General features: G+C 51.4%; 6 protein-coding genes across 6 annotated transcripts; 4 read left to right on the top strand and 2 right to left on the bottom strand.

Annotated features, from left to right (window-relative positions):
* Positions 1–589: 589 nt before the first annotated feature.
* ASPBRDRAFT_134525 (EthD domain-containing protein) lies at positions 590–1,040 on the top strand (the record flags this gene model as incomplete). The annotated part of the gene is made up of 2 exons (XM_067618616.1): positions 590–739; positions 789–1,040. 2 exons carry the CDS (start codon positions 590–592, stop codon positions 1,038–1,040), a joined length of 402 nt encoding a protein of 133 aa, XP_067475251.1.
* Positions 1,041–1,803: 763 nt separating this feature from the next.
* ASPBRDRAFT_199700 (type I polyketide synthase) lies at positions 1,804–8,505 on the top strand (the record flags this gene model as incomplete). Its single annotated transcript, XM_067621360.1, has 7 exons — positions 1,804–2,138; positions 2,199–2,490; positions 2,536–3,539; positions 3,587–3,780; positions 3,828–6,067; positions 6,115–6,879; positions 6,928–8,505. 7 exons carry the CDS (start codon positions 1,804–1,806, stop codon positions 8,503–8,505), a joined length of 6,408 nt encoding a protein of 2,135 aa, XP_067475250.1.
* Positions 8,506–8,891: 386 nt separating this feature from the next.
* On the top strand, positions 8,892–10,374 carry ASPBRDRAFT_58574 (uncharacterized protein; the record flags this gene model as incomplete). The annotated part of the gene is made up of 4 exons (XM_067627925.1): positions 8,892–9,128; positions 9,207–9,743; positions 9,797–10,143; positions 10,197–10,374. 4 exons carry the CDS (start codon positions 8,892–8,894, stop codon positions 10,372–10,374), a joined length of 1,299 nt encoding a protein of 432 aa, XP_067475249.1.
* Positions 10,375–10,449: 75 nt separating this feature from the next.
* On the bottom strand, positions 10,450–11,553 carry ASPBRDRAFT_47532 (NmrA/HSCARG family protein). The gene has a single exon (XM_067625869.1). The coding sequence runs from the start codon at positions 11,500–11,502 to the stop codon at positions 10,573–10,575; it is 930 nt and encodes a 309-aa protein (XP_067475248.1). The 5' UTR covers positions 11,503–11,553; the 3' UTR covers positions 10,450–10,572.
* Positions 11,554–16,274: 4,721 nt separating this feature from the next.
* On the top strand, positions 16,275–17,873 carry ASPBRDRAFT_47529 (uncharacterized protein). The gene has a single exon (XM_067625868.1). It carries the CDS (start codon positions 16,365–16,367, stop codon positions 17,844–17,846), a length of 1,482 nt encoding a protein of 493 aa, XP_067475247.1. The 5' UTR covers positions 16,275–16,364; the 3' UTR covers positions 17,847–17,873.
* Positions 17,874–17,902: 29 nt separating this feature from the next.
* ASPBRDRAFT_660552 (uncharacterized protein) lies at positions 17,903–19,107 on the bottom strand. Its single transcript, XM_067628642.1, has 5 exons — positions 19,043–19,107; positions 18,836–18,957; positions 18,558–18,732; positions 18,056–18,523; positions 17,903–18,006 (listed from the first exon to the last, which is right to left on the bottom strand). The coding sequence occupies exons 3-4, from the start codon at positions 18,707–18,709 to the stop codon at positions 18,127–18,129; spliced, it is 549 nt and encodes a 182-aa protein (XP_067475246.1). The 5' UTR covers positions 18,710–18,732; positions 18,836–18,957; positions 19,043–19,107; the 3' UTR covers positions 17,903–18,006; positions 18,056–18,126.
* Positions 19,108–19,688: the final 581 nt, after the last annotated feature.

The raw sequence follows: 19,688 nt of genomic DNA, 5'->3' as shown, positions 1-19,688 counted from the left end.
TAGCGCTGAGACCTACTGACGTAAAGGTTGTGACCACTGGTATCAAACTAACTTGAATAATATCACAATCAGCTACTGTAGGCTACTGTATGGCTACTACAATGATCAACAAACCACACGGTAGATGGGAGGACATCAGCCAAGCCACTTGCGCCATTGTCAGATGTGATACCATGGGAGCATGTGTCGAAATGCCCGAACCAGACCGTAAGGCTGACAGCCGTACATCGTAAGATAGCTCTCATTGAGACGCCGTTAGGGCTAACAGACAGGGATTGTCCTGATAACATCAATGCCGGTGGCAAGTCTGAGAGATCTGTACGAGATCCGATCATCTGACGGCGATTCCGACATGATGGCATCTGTGTTCCCCGAACTGCGTATGTCGCTTCGCGGGCACCGAACTTTCTCCCGGTCTAATACTGTCATTGTGCTCCGCGGAAGCATGTGGAATTGCCTCGGAGACCGAGTATTACCTTCCGACTATTCGTGGAATCGCCTTAAGTTGGAGATGCTCACGTTTACTGAAATGTAACTTCAACGATTTGTGTTCTACATCCTATCGCAACCCATTATTACCGTGTCTACAATGGCTGCTGAACGCCTCTATGCTTTGACAATCTATGGCTATCGCAAGCCTGGTATGCCTGAAGATGAGTATCATCGCTATCTAAGTGAGCACCATGCCGTTCTGGTGAGGAATCATCTTGTGAAAATGGGTATTGTCAGATACACTCTGGTAGGTCTACTGATGCACTATGGATGGTAACAGCAGTTGACGTTGCTAGACGCACAACACCTCGGAGACGAGAAAGATGATGAAACGTATCTTTGGGGATCTGCCTGAGGGACATACGTCTGATTGTGACTGCTTGGCTCAGATCATGTTTCGCGATGTGGAGGATTATGTCCGCGCTCGGAATGACCCCTACTATAAGGAGGTCATTTTCCCTGATCATGAGAATTTTGCCGACTCAAACAGAACTCTATTCGTGACTGGCTGGGTGGAGTGTCATATTGTAGACGGAGAGATAGTCTAGAGACGCTGGATTTAGAGCGGTAGTGGCGAATGCTCAAGCAAGTACTATGGCCGATGTTTAAAATTGGGCAGCCGGAACCCTCGATGCAGACTGCGGTTGGCCGTAGACTAGATGCAATCCAAAGTATTCCTTTTTCAATACTGTTTCCATGTTCTTACCATGTGTAGAATTCCTTCAATCATATTATATTGCAGGGAAGTATTATATACCATGAGCTTCAGTTTGCCCCTAGATCAGATGTTGCAGGTGGTGACTGATCCATCAAGTGTGACAATGCAGCTACGGGACATGAACATTGCAGGATCATTCATCTGTACCACACCTGTGGATAATCAGTATCTGCCCACTCCTCTAACCGTGGCCATGGCACGAAGAGAATCCGGAGCCTGTTCGCGTTTCGCAAGAACCCTCCGAGCATGACCCGTATCTGCGTCGTCAGCGACGCCTCTCAAGCGAAATATCCTAAGCCAAGGCCGAGCTGATAGCGCATGTTTGGACATCATTCGATCGTTGCTTGGGCACTTGCTACCGGGATATAGACCTTCTTAGATCACTGATATCCACAGTGTCAGCAGTACTCGGGACACTACCCCTGTCCTCTCGTGTTATGCTAGGATACCAGCTACCGAGTGCCAGGTGAACAGCGTTTCGAGCATTATGAATACATTGCTCATCCAGATACCGATCCACCCATAGAAGGAACATTTTCACTCTGCTTCAAAGGCAATAGCTCTTCAAACGTATGAATATGGTCCTTCGGACAATGCCGGAAGAATCGAGCACAAAAACCGACACCTTCAGCATGAGCAGAATGGAGACAGTTGCCGAAGTATTCGTCTTCGGTGATCAGACGGTACCATTTGAGTCGACGCTACATTCGTTACTGCACGTCAAGGACAATGCAGTTCTCACCGATTTCTTTGATCGGGTTGGGTTCCAGCTGCGGCGACATGTGGGAAAACTCCCCTTTCATCAGCAGGAATGGTTCCCTTCATTCACTACTCTTATCGATTTGCTGGCCCAGCATGGAGGTTGCTATGCGGCTCCAGCATTAAAGTTGCCTCTGCTATGTGCGACGGAGCTTGGACAGTTTATTAGGTGAGTCATTAAGTTTTGTTGCCACGTGTTGGCCAATGCATGATCCTGAACTCTATGTAGGCACTACGGACAAGCAGGGAAGACATATCCTGCACCAGAAAGTACCTTCCTCATTGGGGCCTGCACGGGGGCTTTTGCTGCTGCTGCAGTTGCAACTTCTTTAACCTTAGCAGAGCTTGTCCCTGCTGCGGTTGAAGCCGTCACTGTTGCGCTCCGGACGGCGCTGCGATCGCTGATTCTGCGAAGTGATCTTGACCTCACTGTAGAGGAGCCTCAGAAGTCATGGACTGCTATCGTCGGGGCCAGTGAGCCTGAAGCAGCAAGTGCAATTCGGAGCTTTAACGCTGAGCAGGTGTGTCAAGTCAAATGCTCGTGAATCAGCAGCTTACAATCACAGGGATTGCCTCCTGTTGCTCGTCTATACCTCAGCTCAGTCAGTCGAACAAATGTTTCAATCAGTGGTCCTCCTCGCCTTCTGGGCCGGTTTGTTTCCTCCTGCCCCTGGAAGCACTCATTCCTTCCGATTGAGCTGCCATATCACGCGCCACATCTCTTCCGGAAAGCCGATGCGGATGTTATTGTAGACGAACTCCACGACTCCTCACTGCTGAAGTACACGCAGCGGACCAAAGTCATTTCCGCTGTTTCCGGAGCAGTTGTCACAGGGTCTGATCTACGCAATCTGCTGTGTCGAGCCGTTGAAGAAGCCCTCTGTGAGCCTCTCCACTGGAATCGCATCACTGCATCTCTTTCCCAGGAGTTGAAGCAGAGCCAGTTCACCAACTGTGTAATCAACCAGGTCTCTTCCAGAAGCGGGTCACTCCTCAGCTCAGCTCTATCAGAAGAATTATTCCTCGAAGTCAAATTCGTGCAATCCATTGGGGATGGGCCTGTTCCCTCTGTTCCATCGAGCCCAACGGGCAAATTCTCACAATCAAGCATCGCCATTATTGGCTTCTCTGGACGCTTCCCGGAATCTGACTCCAACGAAGAATTCTGGGAGATGCTTCTAGCCGGCAGAGACGTGCATCGCACCATCCCTGAGGATAGATTCGACTGGAAGGCCCACTATGATCCCACGGGCAAGACCAAGAACACCAGTCGCGTCAAATATGGCTGCTTTATCAAGGAGCCTGGAGTGTTCGACGCTCGCTTCTTCAATATGTCTCCCCGGGAGGCTGAGAATGCGGATCCGGCACAGCGATTGGCGGTCACCACGGCATACGAGGCAATGGAAATGGCAGGACTGGTGCCGAATACCACTCCGTCTACCCAGGGGGATCGCATCGGGGTGTTTTATGGGGTGACTAGTGATGACTGGCGCGAGGTTAATAGCGGGCAAAATGTTGATACATACTTTATCCCCGGGGGCAATCGCGCCTTCATTCCGGGAAGGATCAGGTATGGCTTCTTCATTATGGCTGGAATACTCGGCGCTGACAGCTCAGCTATTTTTTCCGGTTCTGTGGCCCCAGCCTGAGTATTGATACGGCATGCTCCTCCAGCTGCGCGGCGATTCAGACAGCGTGTGCCTATCTATGGCGGGGTGAATGCGACACTGCTTTGGCAGGGGGCGTGAATGTATTGACGAACCCTGATAACTTCTGTGGACTGGATAGGGGGCATTTTTTGACGGCCAAAGGTTGGTGCTGCCTAGTCTCAGTGTGAGATCAAGACTGACGGATACAGGCAACTGCAATGCCTTCGACGATGAGGCAGACGGGTATTGTCGCTCGGACGCTGTTGGGACAGTTATTCTCAAACGCTTGGAGGATGCTCTCGAAGACAACGATCCCATCTTTGGCGTTATCCGTGGCGCATACTCCAACCATTGTGGTCGAACAGACTCCATCACGCGACCCTTTGAAGGCGACCAGGCGACTGTTTTCAACCGGATCATGCGCTATGCTGGAGTCAACCCTCTGGATGTCGGCTATGTCGAGATGCACGGCACAGGAACTCAGGCTGGAGATGCCACCGAAATGAAGTCGGTGCTATCTGTATTTGCGCCTAATATGCGTAGACAGAATCCTCTGTATCTAGGTACAGCAAAGGCTAATATGGGACATGCCGAGTCTGCATCGGGCGTTTCATCTCTGATCAAAGTCCTATTGATGATGCGGAATGATATGATCCCACCGCACTGTGGCATCAAGACTCGGATAAACCATACCTACCCTCTTGACCTGGCACAGCGAAATGTGCATATCCCATTCCAGCCTACGCCTTGGACTCGTGGACAGATGCCTCAATTGAAGCGGACAGTATTTTTGAATAACTTCAGTGCAGCCGGAGGCAATACCGCCATGCTCCTCGAAGATGCACCAATCCGAGAGAGTAGCTCGGCCGTGGACCCACGCTCCAAGCATGTAGTGACAGTGACAGCGAAAACAATCAAATCTTTCAAGGGGAATATAGGCGCTCTCATGGTATACTTGGAGCACTATCCAGATATATCCTTGTCGTCATTATCCTATACTACCACTGCCCGACGAATTCACCATAACTATCGGGTCATAGTGTCGGGCTCTGATACAGGGGAAATTCTACACCGAATGCAAGAGATATTGCCTGGCTTGGAGAGCCACAGGCCAGTCCCCCCACCGGGGAAGTTGCCAAACATTGTTATGACGTTCACTGGACAGGGTACCCTCTATGTCGGCATGGGCAAGCAATTCTACGACACGGTGCCCTCGTTCAGGGAGGACGTCACACGATTCAACGAGATAGCGAGCCAGCTGGGGTTTCCGAGCTTCTTGCCTCTCGTTGATGGTAGCCTGGTAGATCACCAGCAAGCACCGCCCACGGTGGCCCATCTGGCCCTGGTCTGCATACAGATGGCACTATGCAACTACTGGAGGTCCCTAGGGGTTGTTCCATCTGCAACTATCGGCCACAGCCTCGGTGAATACCCTGCACTGTACGCTGCTGGTGTCCTTACAGTTTCGAGTGTCATATGCTTGGTGGGTGCTCGGGCTGCCTTGCTAATGGAACGGACTACCCCACGGACCCACGCTATGTTGGCAGTGAAGGGGTCGGTAGATTGTATTCAGGGCGAGCTACGTAACAGGGGGTGCGCTCTGGCTTGCCTGAACCAACCTTTTAGCAATGTGGTGAGCGGATCGGTTGAAGAGTTGATACAGTTAAAGGACTGGCTGACGTCTCGAGGCATCGAGAGTCTCCAACTTGACATACCGTATGCCTTTCACTCCGAACAAGTGGATCCAATTCTGGATGACTTCGAGAGGATTGCTGCGGGGGTTGAATACCGCAGTCCGTCGATTCCTTACATTTCTCCTCTGTTGAGCAGGGTCGTTGCCGCTGGCGAGCTGGAGACTATCAGCGCTTCCTATTTGCAGAAGGCATGTCGTGAGCCAGTCAACTTCCAGGGAGCTGTTGAGGTAGCAGAGGAGACTGGTCTCGTTAACGACAGGACTATATGGGTGGATATCGGCTCGCACCCAGCATGCTCAGGTATGATCAAGGGCATACTGGGTGCAAAAAGCGTCACAACTGCATCCCTTAGGAAAGGTTCGGATGCTTGGACAGTATTAACTGCCAGTCTGGAGGTTCTGTACTCCCATGGCATCGATATCCAGTGGTCCGAGTATCATCGCGGGGTGGCTGGTTATCGCGAGGTACTCCAATTACCACGGTATGACTGGGATCTGAAAAACTACTGGATTCCATACAGGAACAATTTTTGCCTCCTGAAAGGCGAAGGTTTGGTTCCTGCTCAGCAAGCAGTGTCTTTGAATATGGAGTATGCACGTGTTCCCCAGTATCTGTCTCCGTCCGTCCAGAGGATCCTCGAACAGAACGACGGTCCAGAAACTTCCAACCTTTTGGCCGAGTCAGATATTCACGACACAAGGCTGGCGCCAGTCTTGGCTGGTCATATCGTAAATGGCGCAATGCTATGTCCATCGGTAGGTAGTTGTGTGGAATGATAGTGTAATATGCTGACACCGTTTAGTCTCTCTACGCCGACATTGGCATAACTATTACACAACACATGTTGCAAGCAGTTGAAAAATACAGTGAGACGGTCGGGCTGGATGTCGCCGATATGCAGGTGCAGAACCCGTTGATTTCTCGCCCAGACTATGACTCGCAGCTCTTCCGTGTGTCTGCATCAGCAGACTGGAAAAGAAAAGAAATTTCTTTCCGGCTGTATAGTGTCGACCACAACGGCAAAAAGACTGCCGATCATGCTGCATTTGTGGTACAAATCACCGACCAGGTTCAGACCTGGCTGGCGGATTGGAAACGTCACGCCCATTTGGTACGCAGTCGAATTGCTTCTCTATATAACAGCGCGGAGGAAGGAGATGCACATAAGCTTAAGCGACGCCTGGCATACCAGTTGTTTGCTACTCTCGTGAAATATGACACAAGCTACCAGGGAATGCAGGAGGTGGTTCTAGACAGTGACAACCTTGAAGCCACGGCCAAGGTCTCCTTCCAGATCGACGAAGCCGGTTTCGTGTTCAATCCATGCTGGATAGATAGTCTGGGGCATATTGCCGGATTTATCATGAATTCCAGTGATGCCAGTCCTTCCAAGGAACAGGTTTTCATCAACCATGGCTGGGAGCGCATGCGATGCGCGGTGCGGTTTGCCAAGGGCAAGCAGTACCAGGTGTATAATCGCATGCAGCTGGAGACGGGAACGACCTACGTGGGTGACACGTACATTTTCGAGGGCGAGGCAGTAGTGGCAGTATATCAAGGGATTAGAGTAAGTGGTCACTCATTCTAAGCTGGGATCCAAGGCTAATGGTTATAGTTCCAAGGAGTCCCTAGACGAGTCCTTGACCGACTGCTGCCCCCTAAGACCCCGTCTGGCCTCGCGGAGAGGACACAAGAAGCGCGACGAACAACGACCCCGATCAAAGCTCAATCAGAGTGCCTGAAACCTAGCCTAAGTGCTATACCATCTACGGCAGCTCGTGAGCCATCCAAGGCGCCGATAGCTGCAACGGGTGGTATCGCAGCGCGCGTGATGGCCATCATCGCCAAGGAAGCGGGCGTTGGGCCGGCGGACTTGGGGCCAAATGAAGAATTTGCCAACTATGGAATTGACTCCTTGCTATCCTTGACTATATGCGGCCGGATTCAAGAGGAGCTAGATGTTGATGTTCCGTCTTCACTGTTCGTCGACTATCCTACTCCAAAAGATCTGATCGGCTTTTTTGCGGTCGAAGATGATTCTTCTCAGCTCACTTCTTCCTTGGAAGGGAGTACTGAGGACGATAGATCAAGCTACGAGACAGTTGCAACTTCGGAGCACGAACTGGAAGTGTCTGTATTAGACATACTGCGGAGCACGATCGCCCAGGAAGCGGGCGTGTCAATCGATGAGCTGACGCCCACCACAGCGTTCTCTGATGTTGGTGTGGACTCGCTGCTCGCCCTTACCATCGTGAGCACAATAACAGAGACATACGACATAACCTTGCCATCGAATATCCTGATGGAGAAGGACAACCTGGAAGAGGTCGGTAAGGCACTTGGTCCGGAAGCTAGCCCGAAGCCTTCCCCCCAGCGTATGCTCTCTAGGCCTGCTTTTGATCCATATGAGGGTCCACAAGCCACTTCCATCCTGCTCTGGGGTAAGACCAAGACAGCAAAAAAGATACTGTTCCTCTTCCCCGATGGATCTGGCTCAGCCACCTCCTACTCCGCTCTGCCTAAGCTTGGCAGCGACACAGCTGCGTATGGGTTGAACTGCCCTTGGATGAAGACCCCGGAGCAGATGACAGTCAGTCTCGAGGAACTGACGACAAAGTATCTTCTGGAAGTGCGCCGACGCCAGCCGAACGGACCGTATTATCTCGGCGGCTGGTCCGCAGGAGGAATCTGCGCATATGAAGCCGCACGCCAGCTCGCGCAAGATGGTCAGACTACGGCCAAGCTCATTCTTATCGACTCACCGAACCCAATCGGTATGGAGAACCCTCCTAAGAGAATGTACGACTTCTTCCAAAGCATCGGCCTTTTCGGGACCAGCGGGAAGCCGCCACCTAGTTGGCTGATTCCACACTTTAATGCTTTTATCCGGTTGCTGGACGCATATCGGATCCAACCCTTTGGAGGGTCAATTGAGACTCACATTATGTATGCGCGCGACGGAATCTGCAAGGATGCTAGCAGCCCTCGGCCGGAGCGACGGCCGGATGACCCGCGTGAGATGGTCTGGCTGATTGAGAATCGAACGGACTTTAGCGGGGATGGGTGGGCATCACTATTGGGAAGAGATAACCTGCGGATCGAGGTTCTCAATGAGGTTAATCATTTCTCGATGATGGACTCGGGGGAGCATATGGAAGCGTTTGAGCGGTTTCTACGTCGAGCTTTGTTGTAGGGAGCTTATTCTCGTAATCCATAGGAGTATATAGACATGGATACGCTGATGGAATACTCGCTGTTGGCATAATGTCCGGTGACCTTCTGAATTGAACTGCTCTTTGTCGCACTGCATACGTCAAGCTGGTTTTACCCCTGTCGCTGACTTGGCATGGGCAGATAGCACAAAGACTGCCAATGAAGCCGGATGTCCTTGCGTACAGACAGGGGCATTAGTCCAATCTGATGAGTTCCTTCGGATGCCGAGAGTGCGCAAGCCCTACCATGGATGCCAATTCTCCATGCGTGTGTAACTGGAGATTATATATAGCTGTAGCTGTTGATGCCACTTGCACTTTCACTGTCCTTACTATAACTATCATCGGATATACTGATCTAGAGAAGATGTCTCTCACCGACCTCGCCGCTCGAATCACCGCCAACGCGCAACTCCTCGATGCGCATCTCCAATCGCACAACCTACCAACACCATCTACTTCTCCCACCGCATCCCCTGACTTCCCCAACCCAAATAACGACCCTGCCGTGGAATCAGCCCGTATATCCCTCATCGAAGACACCCAAACCCTGCGCAACTACGCCCTGGGTCCTGCACAAGTCGTCCGCGAACTATGCTGGAGTGTACCACATCCTCCCCCTCCCTTCCCCCACTAACCCCACTAACACCATTTTCTAACCTGATAACCAAAAAAAAAATAGACAATTGACCTCGCAGTCCAACAATCCCTCTACCACTTCTCCATCCCACTCCTAATTCCCCTAAAATCCAGCATCAGCTACACCAGCTTATCCTCCCAAACTCACCTCCCGGAACGCACCCTGAGACTCCTCCTCCGCCAATCATTCCTGAATGGGATCTTCTATGAGCCGGAGGCGGATCGTGTCGCGCATACGGCGTCATCGGCTGCTCTTGTCACGAATGCTCCGTTTTATGATTGGTTTGGACATTCGGTGGAGGAGGTGTTTCCTACTAGTGCGAAGCTTGCCGAGGCGTTGGAGAGGTGTACTCATACCCAGGGTCAGGGGGAAGGGGAACTGGGAAGAGCAGAAGATAGTGCGTTTAGTATTGCTATTGGTGGTGGGGAGAGTGTGTTTGAGTTTTTTGAGAAGAGGCCCGATAAGCAGAGACGGTTTAGAGGTGCGATGGAGGCGGTGGGGATGGATGGGGGACATGATTTGGGGTGGGTGGTTGGAGGGTTTAACTGGGGGGAGTTGGGGAGGGGGGTGGTTGTTGATGTAAGTCTTCTTCATTCTCTTTTCTTCCATCTAGGAGACTCATGATGGGTTAGGTAGGAGGCTCCTCCGGCTACCTGAGCATTGCTCTCGCAAACGCATACGAGAATCTCTCCTTCGTGGTCCAGGATTATAAACATACCGTTGAGGAAGGGCGTGCTGCACTGCCCTCTCATCTGAGTGAACGGGTCTCCTTTCAGGCGCATGATTTCTTCGTGACGCAGACTGTTGTCGCTGATGTGTATCTTCTTCGCCATGTCTGTCATAATTGGTCGGATGAGAATGCGGCGCGCATTCTAAGGAATTTGGTTCCGGCGATGAAGAGGAGTAGTAGGATAGTCTTGGTGGAGGTGGTGACTGTTCGTCCGGGGGTTGTCAATCGGGTGCAGGAGAGGTATATGCGGTGAGTTTGTTCTTCTTATTCTTTTGGGGTAGGTGTGTGTGCTGACTGCATAGGAATGTCGACGTGACCATGTTGCAGATGCTGAATACGCAGGAACGGAGTAGGGAGGATTGGGAGGGGGTGGTTGCTTTGGCGGATCAGAGGTTGAGGGTTCTGGGAATTCAGAGACCGGAGGGGAGTTGGGATTCGATTATTGAGATTGGGATGGTGGGTATGAATGGACATACTTAAGTATACTTAGGTTTGTTGCTAGTGTGAGAGGTTTATACGGTTGAATTTGCATGGAGGTGGTAGAGATGTCTGTATCCTGATCTTAAGTGTTCCCTTTCGAAATGATCTATGAACTAACATAGTGTGCTACCTGAGTTGCACCGGTGGTTTATACTAGTATCCAGCACCACCATACTCTCCATCCCATACATCAGTCCACTAAAGATTCAATGGATATCTCCGCAAATATCCCTCCAACGTCGTCAACTTCCCCCTCGCCTGCTCCGCCGACCACTTGACCTTCTCCTCCGTCCCATCGCCATAATACCCATAACCTTCAAAAAACCTCAACATATCCACAATATAATCCCTCATCAACTCCGGCAAATACATCCGCCACACCTCCACCGGCACCTCACGATACACCACCGTCTTCCCCTCCACCCGACTCATCGTCTCCACAATCTCCTCAAAGCTATACAACGCCGTAGCGCAAGACAGCACCATCCCTTCATACTGCTCAAAATCCGCCAGTATCGCACTCACCCACTTCCCCAAATCATCCCCCGTATTAATCAGAGGTAACTTCACATGCGCCGGAACCGGCGCAACCAACGCATACTCACCACTCTCCATGCGTCGCGGGGCCATACTATGATGGAAATTCGACATGAATGATCCCGGCGCCACAAAGGCGCTCCGAATCGGCTGCGTCCGGATGTACTGCTCGACTTCCTCTTTGCCGTCGAAATGCCCGCCGTGTTTCAGCTCTCCTTGGCTGATCTTGGAGATGCTAGGTAGCGTCGAATAGATGTAGAATGGCACGCTCGCTGCGACCGCCGCGTCGATTAGGGCGCGGCCGTGCGTGACTTCATGCTCGTAGGTGTGGCCGTCGTAGATGGTTGGGTGGTTGGCGAATATGGTGTGTGCGCCTGTAAAGGCGCGGAGGAGTGATTCATCGGAGTTGAAGTCGGCGGCAACGATTTCGATGCCTTTGGCTGCTAGGCCTTGTGCCTGTGGGCTGTTGGGGTCGCGGGTTGTGCCGCGGATGGTATACTCCTGGCTTAATTGGGGGTCGGAGAGGATGGTCTGGATGATGGAGTGGCCTTGTTGGCCGGTGGCGCCTACTACCACTAGGAGTTTGGACATTCTGGTGAGATGGTTTGGTTTGGTTCTGTGATTGCGAGGAATTATGGCAAGGTAGCGCACGATTCCTTGCAATTTGTAGGGATAAAGGAGCAGCTCGTATTCCGGCTGCTGCGGAGGCGCGGAGACCGAGCAGCGAGACGAGCCTGTGGTGCATCTCGGAACAAAGAACGGGGACCGATGTTGGAGGGCCCTTCGGATTTGCTCTTAAGTCCGGCCGCTGGTGCCGTGGTGAGTATCTTGGCTCCACAATCATGATATTCGCCGAAAGCATAATCTTCTCTTTCAAGGCTCGATTAAGTTTTGGCTGTCCTTGGTTCGCTTGCTACAGTTACATCTCGGCAGTCATGAAACGCCTGGGGATACCGTTATGATAAGCAGTTCAATGATGAATTCTTCGGAGTAAGAGATCATACAGTCGGTATACATGATGGTAATTCGGACGTCATGCGTAGTCACGTCTATTCACAAGAACTGCGACGCAGATGACTACGAGGGTAATAAGAAGATCGTTCTGCCATCTGACAAGTAACAAGTCAGGCAGTCGGGATATGTGTGAGCCAAAAGCTGGGATTCTCATCTTTCCATTCACTGGATGCCAAGCTGGTTAAAACAACCAAGTTAGGATCCTGGCAGACATCTCGTATCGCATTGAGTCAACATGCGTCATACCACACTGCGGACACAAACGACGCCGAGGGATGAGAGTGCTCAGATATGCCTGAGCATGGTTCTACTTTCTTATAGAAACTGAACTCGGTTCTTTCAATTCGCTTCCTGTCTTATGGATTCTCTTTCCTGGCTCATGGCCAGGATATGATTTATGGTACACTCTTGCGACGTTGAGGCAAGATTCTGGTGGTGATATGGAACAGTCAGACCTACATGCTCTATATATTCCTATAAAGTTGTCACAGTAGATTAATAACAGCGGAGTATACAATATATATACTGTGTTAGATAGTATCTTTCAGCAGGATATACTGTTCAAAGCAACCTGGGCCGATTAATATCTCACTTACGTTGGAAGTTCTTCACGCCCATGGACAGGAACGGATGGAGTTAAATGATACATGAAAGGATGTCCTTAGACACCTAGAAATCTATGATATCACATCAAATGTTAGGGTTCGCAGCGGCACTCTTTGGGTATATGGGATTCGGGAGCTCGCTTCAGATGGCTATCCTATTGGCGTTAACTTGATAGATGAATAAGTCTTATGAGCTGCAGTACGGTAATTGGAACTACTTGCAATATCCATGTCTGGGAGGAAAACTATAAGGCCAACATGCACGCGAGTACGCACGAGAGAAGAGCCTAACTAGACTGAGCATGTGAAAGAGTTGACCCCTTCACACTGCATAACTACATCAAGTCCAGAAGACAATTAGAGAATGACAAATCAACCGACACTAGTTACAGGCCTATATTTATCGCCGCTCATCTGTCAGTCATGGATTGGGTGGGCAAATAATCCGACATGTTATCGTCTCGACCAATCATCCGCAATGCTCATAATTTCCCGAATCGGCGACCTTCCAGAGGCCCTTTTCTGGGTTATCATATGAAGCACATGTTATTCGTGGAATTGTGGATTGTGCGCTTGCTGTGCTGCGGGCGTGGCTGCGAGGCTTACTGCATGCGTAACATGAGCGCCTGTCATCCCGCCCCGTTAAGGCTATATTCTGATGGGAGATGTCTGTCTTGTATTACTTGAGCGGGTTATCAATTATTTGCAGAGATTAGTGAGGTTATTCTGCTGCAGGCGAGTATTTCTCACTTTTGCCCTAGGCGGGTTGGATATCAATCTTAGGAACCAGGTGCTAGTCAATAGTGTGCACCCATAGGCTGTGGAGCAATCTCATGCCATCTCGAATCGTCTACAACCCACCGCAAGTGATTTATTCTCTTCTATATTTATAATCCCCTGCAGCTGCAGCCGGTCCAGGTTGTGATTGATTTGCATTTCCGGCCATGAGATGGATGGGCGATTCCTATTGGTGCGGTCATTGTAATTGAGACCCAAATCCCTTCCAAAAGCATTTCATTCAATCCACTATGACCCTCTCGTGTGGTAAAAAGCATAGGCATATTGAAGAGTTGCGGAAATGTGCAGGTGGTAGGGGATTCGCCCCTTTTCCATCGTGGTTGACGCCGTCAAATCCACTGTCCTCGTGATACCTCGATGGGCGCGTTGACAACCGAGAGTTCCGGCGCTAGCATAAGCATCTGCAAGTCTGATAGGAGGGTTGATCTAAGGTTCGCGACGTTATCGTCGTCTCTGCTGTGTGCATCTTTATGCGTTCTCAGCAACTTTTAGCTCCGGCCGTTCGTGTAGCAGGTTCTAGCCCAGACCTGCTGCGTCAACGTGTATACTAGTCACACAGGGCATCGTGCCTGGTGCTGCTCATACCATTTGGACTCCTATTCAGATGAGAGATATTGAGTTGTCCCTGACAGTCGTAGTATGTCCGCATCCCTTTCTAACCCTGACCCACGTGGTTGTTATTTGAATGGCGCGTCATCCTTGCAGCACATCAGTCCAGATTTCAATGCGACCAGGGGTTTTGACAAATAATAAAGTGATGGAGGATATTTCTGTCCATCACACGAATGAACTTCGCCATGGTGGTTAAAAAGCTCAGGGAGCATGGGTGTCTCGGCTTTAAATGGACTATCTCTGACCGCTACCATTGAAATCCAGATACGGTCGCAAATTAGATAGGCCAATGGAGCCATGGCCAGATTCACAATCTTGGCTACTTGGCCTACTGCGACTGACGTAGGCGTCATGGAGTAGGTTCAATCGTAGAGGTTTGATTTTGAATTGCGATGTTGAGGAACTGGTGGGGTAGGAAAGCCTCAGCATCCTATAGTTAGGCATACATGGATAAATCGGTAGAGTGGTGTTGGCACTAGGCTATTATGATCCATCCAGTAATGCTTATCCCTTTGCAGTTGGAATAGCTTCTTCCAAGTCGTTGAAAATGTTGTACTCCATACTTGAAGACAGAAGAGAGATGGCGGGTCGGGCCGGAGTCCCTCTTCGTTCCTCTCCACCGCGTGATCTTCTGCTTCTCATTTAGCCCTCCTTCTTGCGTCCATCCTTCCATCCTTCGTCCCAACTTCATTCGCGACAGCCACACGCACAGTTTCCACCAACGCCAACCCTGCTGATCAAGGGCCGCACGGCCTTCCACCAATTCTTGCCCCACATATGCAGTCCAGATAGCTGATGTGTTGACTAGATCGTCAACGAACCGATCCTCTCCTGGAGACATAGCCCCTCCACTCAGGCATGCACGTTGGGCAACCGGTTGATGGCATTTAGCCGACAAAATAGTGGCTGTATGGCTGTAGACAGTCCCGATAGATCCGTCCCTAAGGTAGGATTACTTACTTACTAGGAGGGATGGACGGTCGCATCCCCGTCAGACTGAGGAGAAATCCCCCGGGGTGGCAGAGCCTCAACCGAACATTCTCACATGTGAAGAGAGAAATTCAGGTTGTGCCGTTCTTCGCATGTCAGATTCTATCTTGGCTCTCCCCCAGGAAGGCAAGCCAGCGCGAGGGAGTATGGCTGAGCCTCGAGATGACGCTGGGAGGGGATGTCCCCTCCCCCTCCTTCAAAATCAATCAGCCGCGTTACTCGTGCGCTATCTGTGAGAAAGTTTGACTAGTACGCTCGAGTGCACGGGGTTCCGGATAGCGTAGCCTCTGCTGCATTCGGAGAAACTTGACTTCGGATCGCTAACAGCATCCGCCCACCTGATTGGCTGTCGGCTCATTCTCGAGGGTGCGTAGATTCAATAATGTCTTTGTTCCGCCTCCATCAGCGCGAACAGCTGTATTCCACTCTGGGGTCTTGCCAAGATGGGTAGGACTTGATCAAGTCGCTGGCTGATCTAGTAAACTAACTGTGATCGTTGATGGGCGCGTGGGTGTGTCGATCGCATCCTGCTGGTCCACTCGATCTGGTCTGTAGTTCGCAGGCAGATGTGATGGGACTCAAAGCTGGAGTGCCTTCAGCCAGCCCTCAGCCAGCCCAGTTCTGCTTGTCTAAAGTCCTTTGGTGGCAAATTCGGCGTAACCATCTCCGACGACAACATGGTTGGCATGAAGAGACGGTCGGTTGTAGCCGCCAGGGGATCCTCAGATGTGGGAAAGATGCCATGACAGGGCCGTTGTTGGGAATGGGGCGATGGCTCAGGGATTACGCAGCGGATGTGACTGGGACCTGCAGCAGAGACCGTACAAGGGAAACTTTTCATCTGCTGTGAAGGTGGCTTGCAGCAACCTGACTGGGGGGAAGAAGGGGACAGGGTAGCACGAACCATGGGGCGTGAACAGACCGTTCGTGTTAGCTTGAGGCTGACGGAGGAGAGTTCATCTGACAGCATCATGGGGGGTCGATCAGAGCGTCTAGTGCTTCTAGTGGCTATGGACCAGACACTTGTCTGTCCTGTAGGGCACCACTCACTGGCTGTCACATCTCCAGCCATGGCCTGTTCAGGCACTCGGCGCCAGCTGTGTCCTTCCCTTCCTTCAGGCCGAGCTGTGTCCAGCAGGAGCTGTTCACCTGGGCCCGTTCCATCATGTTTCCATTTTCAGCAAGACGAAAGCTGATGTTGGACAGGGACTGTAGATGGTAACTTGGCATGTTGCTTGTCTGTCTATCCCCACCTCCTCTGTCACCCTCAAACACTTGCCTCTTGCCTATATAGTTCCTGTGATACCCATCACACCATCTCCAACAAATGACCTTGACTGTGAGCATCACTACCCTACTTCCTCAGCCAAACTCAATTTCCGTCCAGAAATCACTGGTCATAACCTCTTTTATATTCTCCCTTAGTTACACAAAATGAGCAACATTCTTGATAGCTTCCCCGAATACGCCCAGACGACACCTCTGGATGGTCTACGGGAGACCCAGTATAGCTACTTGGATGAACGGGGTCACACATACCTCGACTACACCGGCTCCGGCCTTGCTGCCAAGGAACAGTATCATGCCCATAACGCACGCCTCACGGAGCAGGCCTTTGGCAACCCGCACTCCGCCAGTCCAACTAGCGAAAACTCTACTCGGCTCGTCGAGCAGGCGCGCGCCCATGTACTCTCCTATTTCAATGCCTCTCCCGAAACGTACACCGTCATCTTCACCCAGAATGCTACGGGAGCAGCGCGTCTCGTGGGCGAATCGTACCCCTTCTCTCGACACAAACAGTTCGTCTTGACGGCAGACAACCACAACTCTGTAAACGGGATCCGGGAGTACGCCCGAGCAAAGCATGCGCGCACGGTCTACGTGCCTGTGCAGTCTCCGGACCTCCGAGTCAGCCCAGCTACTCTGGCATCTGTCCTTGGAGGCCATTGGTGGGAGTGGGGATTGGATCGGCTGGCATTGACCAAAGGAGGCCGTCCAGCCCGTGATCGGGGACTATTTGCCTATCCAGCCCAGAGCAACTTCAGTGGAGTCCGCCATCCTCTTGAGTGGGTGACATTGGCTCAAGAATGTGGCTTCGACGTGCTCCTAGACGCCGCGGCTTATCTTCCCACCAACAAGCTGGATCTGTCCGACAAGAACCCCCAGCCCGACTTCATCATGGTCAGCTGGTACAAACTCTTTGGCTACCCCACCGGCCTAGGCTGTCTGATTGCCCGCCGCGATGCCCTGAGTCGCCTCTCACGACCCTGGTTCTCCGGTGGGTCAGTCAAGACGGTAGGCGTCGCGCTCACCTGGCACGTCATGGCCACTGACGAGGCCGGGTTCGAGGATGGCACCTTGAATTTCCTGTCCATTCCAGATGTGCAGGTGGGTCTGGAATGGCTGGAGCGCGTGAACATGTCCATGATCTCCACTCGAGTGCGCTGCCTGACGGGCTGGTTCCTCCAGCGGCTGCTCGACCTCCGACACAGTGATGGTTCCCCGATGACCGAAGTTTATGGCCCCACCGATCTCAAGCGTCGAGGCGGCACCATCTGCTTCAACTTTCTCGACGCCAAGGGCGATATCGTGGATGAGCGCCTCGTGGCGCAGGAATCAGCAGCCGCCGCGATCTCCTTGCGTACTGGCTGCTTCTGTAATCCAGGGCCTGCCGAGAAGGCTTTGGGGATCGACACGCGGCCACTGCGGCGCGTGCGACGTCGTCTCCGCAAAGGTCTGATCCCGTTGGAGACCTACATCAGCATGGGCCGACTTCCATCAGGAGGGGCCATCCGCGTATCCTTTGGAGTGGCCTCGAATACGGCCGATGTCGATCGGTTCTTCGACTTTGCTACGAAAACCTACCGAGACCGGGTGCCGGATACCAGTGGACTCAGCCCGCGACATGGGTGCTAGGAGGGGGGCCAGGAGGGTATGAACGAGGATGTGTACATGTTTATCGAGTTGATCTGGTGGCGTCATGGTTTGTGTATAGCTGGCATACAGATTACGGTGTTTAGAGTAATAGTTTATCTCATTGGCCTTTGTATTCCCGCGCTATTGATCGTATTCCCTGCTAGGGCGAGTCAGTCTGGACCAATATTTGGGTCAGATCGTAGTCTCACCGGTCAAACGCCCCCCACGCATGTGAATTGTCTTAGATCGGCTATCTGGCCGGGATGAACTAGCGATCCCACTATGCTTGATATGGATGAACCATGAGGGGATTGATGTCTCGGGGCCGAGACGAGTATAGGCCTATAGGGCAGGAACAGCGAGGACTAAGATATGATGGTGCTCCTTCGGTCAATCCCTCCATCCAATCACTTCCAGTATCTAATGTATCTACTGTATCTAGGCTAGCTGAGACCAGCCAAGCATCCTGGACAAAGCTATTGATGTGATAGAAAGAAAAAAAGTTCTCGTTCATCACCCCTCTCCTCCATAATGCACCGCCACATATTGATCGACATGCGCCACAGCCTCGTGGGCATTTGCTTTTTTTTGCTGCTGCCGATCGAGAAGATCGATCGTATCCGTTGCGACCCATGATGTGATTTACTTCACATTGCATGAACCTGTTCTTGAGATCCCTTCCCCACTTGGATGCACTGGTACTTTCATTACGTAGTCCATATCGGGAGGGGTGACCTCGAAGGGTCTGAGAGAATAGATTCGATGGGTTTGTGGCGGTGCTGGGTATTGTCGATCACATTCCTCCATTTTGCTAGAGGAGGATTAACTAGTAGATACTCCTCCATCACACTGCTAGTTTTCATCTTCAGCCCTGACACATGTCTGTCTTACTTGCTGTCGCAGTATATCTCCACGGAGTAACCAAGTATGCAAGTTGCCCAGCAGCAGTCAGTCATTCAGCTCAGCCTTCTCACTCCCTGCTGACTGACTAACTGACCCACCATACCGAATCGGGGCATCGGTCCCCGCCAAGACCTGGCAATGGCTTCTTTTCTCCTCCTGCTGGGCGATTGTCCCCGCCCGATGCTCGAATCGTGGCTGCGAATGTAACCTGCTTGGATCTCGGGGTTCATCGGGTATCATCTGTCTGCCGCAGGTGCATGCAGCGAGTGAGTTAGTATTACTGTACGGCTGACTATGCAGTTTGCTGCCTTCGTTGCCTAATACCACACTGGCTTCCGTTGCCTTCGCTTAATGGCCTCTGCCCTCTGTCTTTGGCTACGAACTATCCTTGTAGCCGTACGCGTCAGCTTGGAGCTGAGGTGGTTTGTGTGCTTGGATGCTGTGTTTAGTGTGAGTATTGACTATGTGCTGTGGCAACCTCCGGCTGGACGGCAGGTCTTGCTCTTAAGGGGGGTTGTCAGATAAGGTGTCTACAGTCTGCATGGAGAACATATAATATTCTATATCATACTGTCATCTCTGATATATTATGCCGATATTATGTCTTCCGTAATCTAACCAATAGTCAGTAAGACGAGTATAGTACTTTTCCCCTAAACATTCCGTGCTTATTGAGATATACCCTTTCACAATGTTTGTACCTACCATACCCTCATCAATGCTTGTCATAAACATCTCCATCCATCTCGGTATACAAGATATAGTAATATCCATGACTCCCTAGTATTCTGTAGACCTACTCCGATGATGCGATCGTAAGGACCACCCCGTTCCCCACCGCAGTTTCAGAAGGTTTCATCTAGAAACACCCGATATTAAGCTTAACCTGTTATAACCTGCGCCTTATCCCATGTTCTTTCCAACTGCAGCTTCACTCAC

The sequence above is a fragment of the Aspergillus brasiliensis genome (genome assembly GCF_001889945.1).
Source record: "Aspergillus brasiliensis CBS 101740 unplaced genomic scaffold ASPBRscaffold_14, whole genome shotgun sequence".
In the NCBI taxonomy this organism is placed as follows: Eukaryota; Fungi; Ascomycota; class Eurotiomycetes; order Eurotiales; family Aspergillaceae; genus Aspergillus; species Aspergillus brasiliensis.
The sequence above is the reverse complement of the archived record's forward strand: the minus strand, read 5'-3'. Positions and strand labels throughout refer to the sequence as shown.

What these genes read in the sequence shown, in the direction of transcription:
- ASPBRDRAFT_660552 (XM_067628642.1), bottom strand. Translation starts at nt 18,709, where the DNA reads ATGAAAACTAGCAGTGTGATGGAGGAGTATCTACTAGTTAATCCTCCT. An exon ending in CCCCTCCCGATATGGACTAC is followed by an intron (nt 18,524 to 18,557) that starts GTAATGAAAGTA and finishes CAAGTGGGGAAG; the next exon opens with GGATCTCAAGAACAGGTTCA.
- ASPBRDRAFT_47532 (XM_067625869.1), bottom strand. Translation starts at nt 11,502, where the DNA reads ATGTCCAAACTCCTAGTGGTAGTAGGCGCCACCGGCCAACAAGGCCAC.
- ASPBRDRAFT_47529 (XM_067625868.1), top strand. Translation starts at nt 16,365, where the DNA reads ATGAGCAACATTCTTGATAGCTTCCCCGAATACGCCCAGACGACACCT.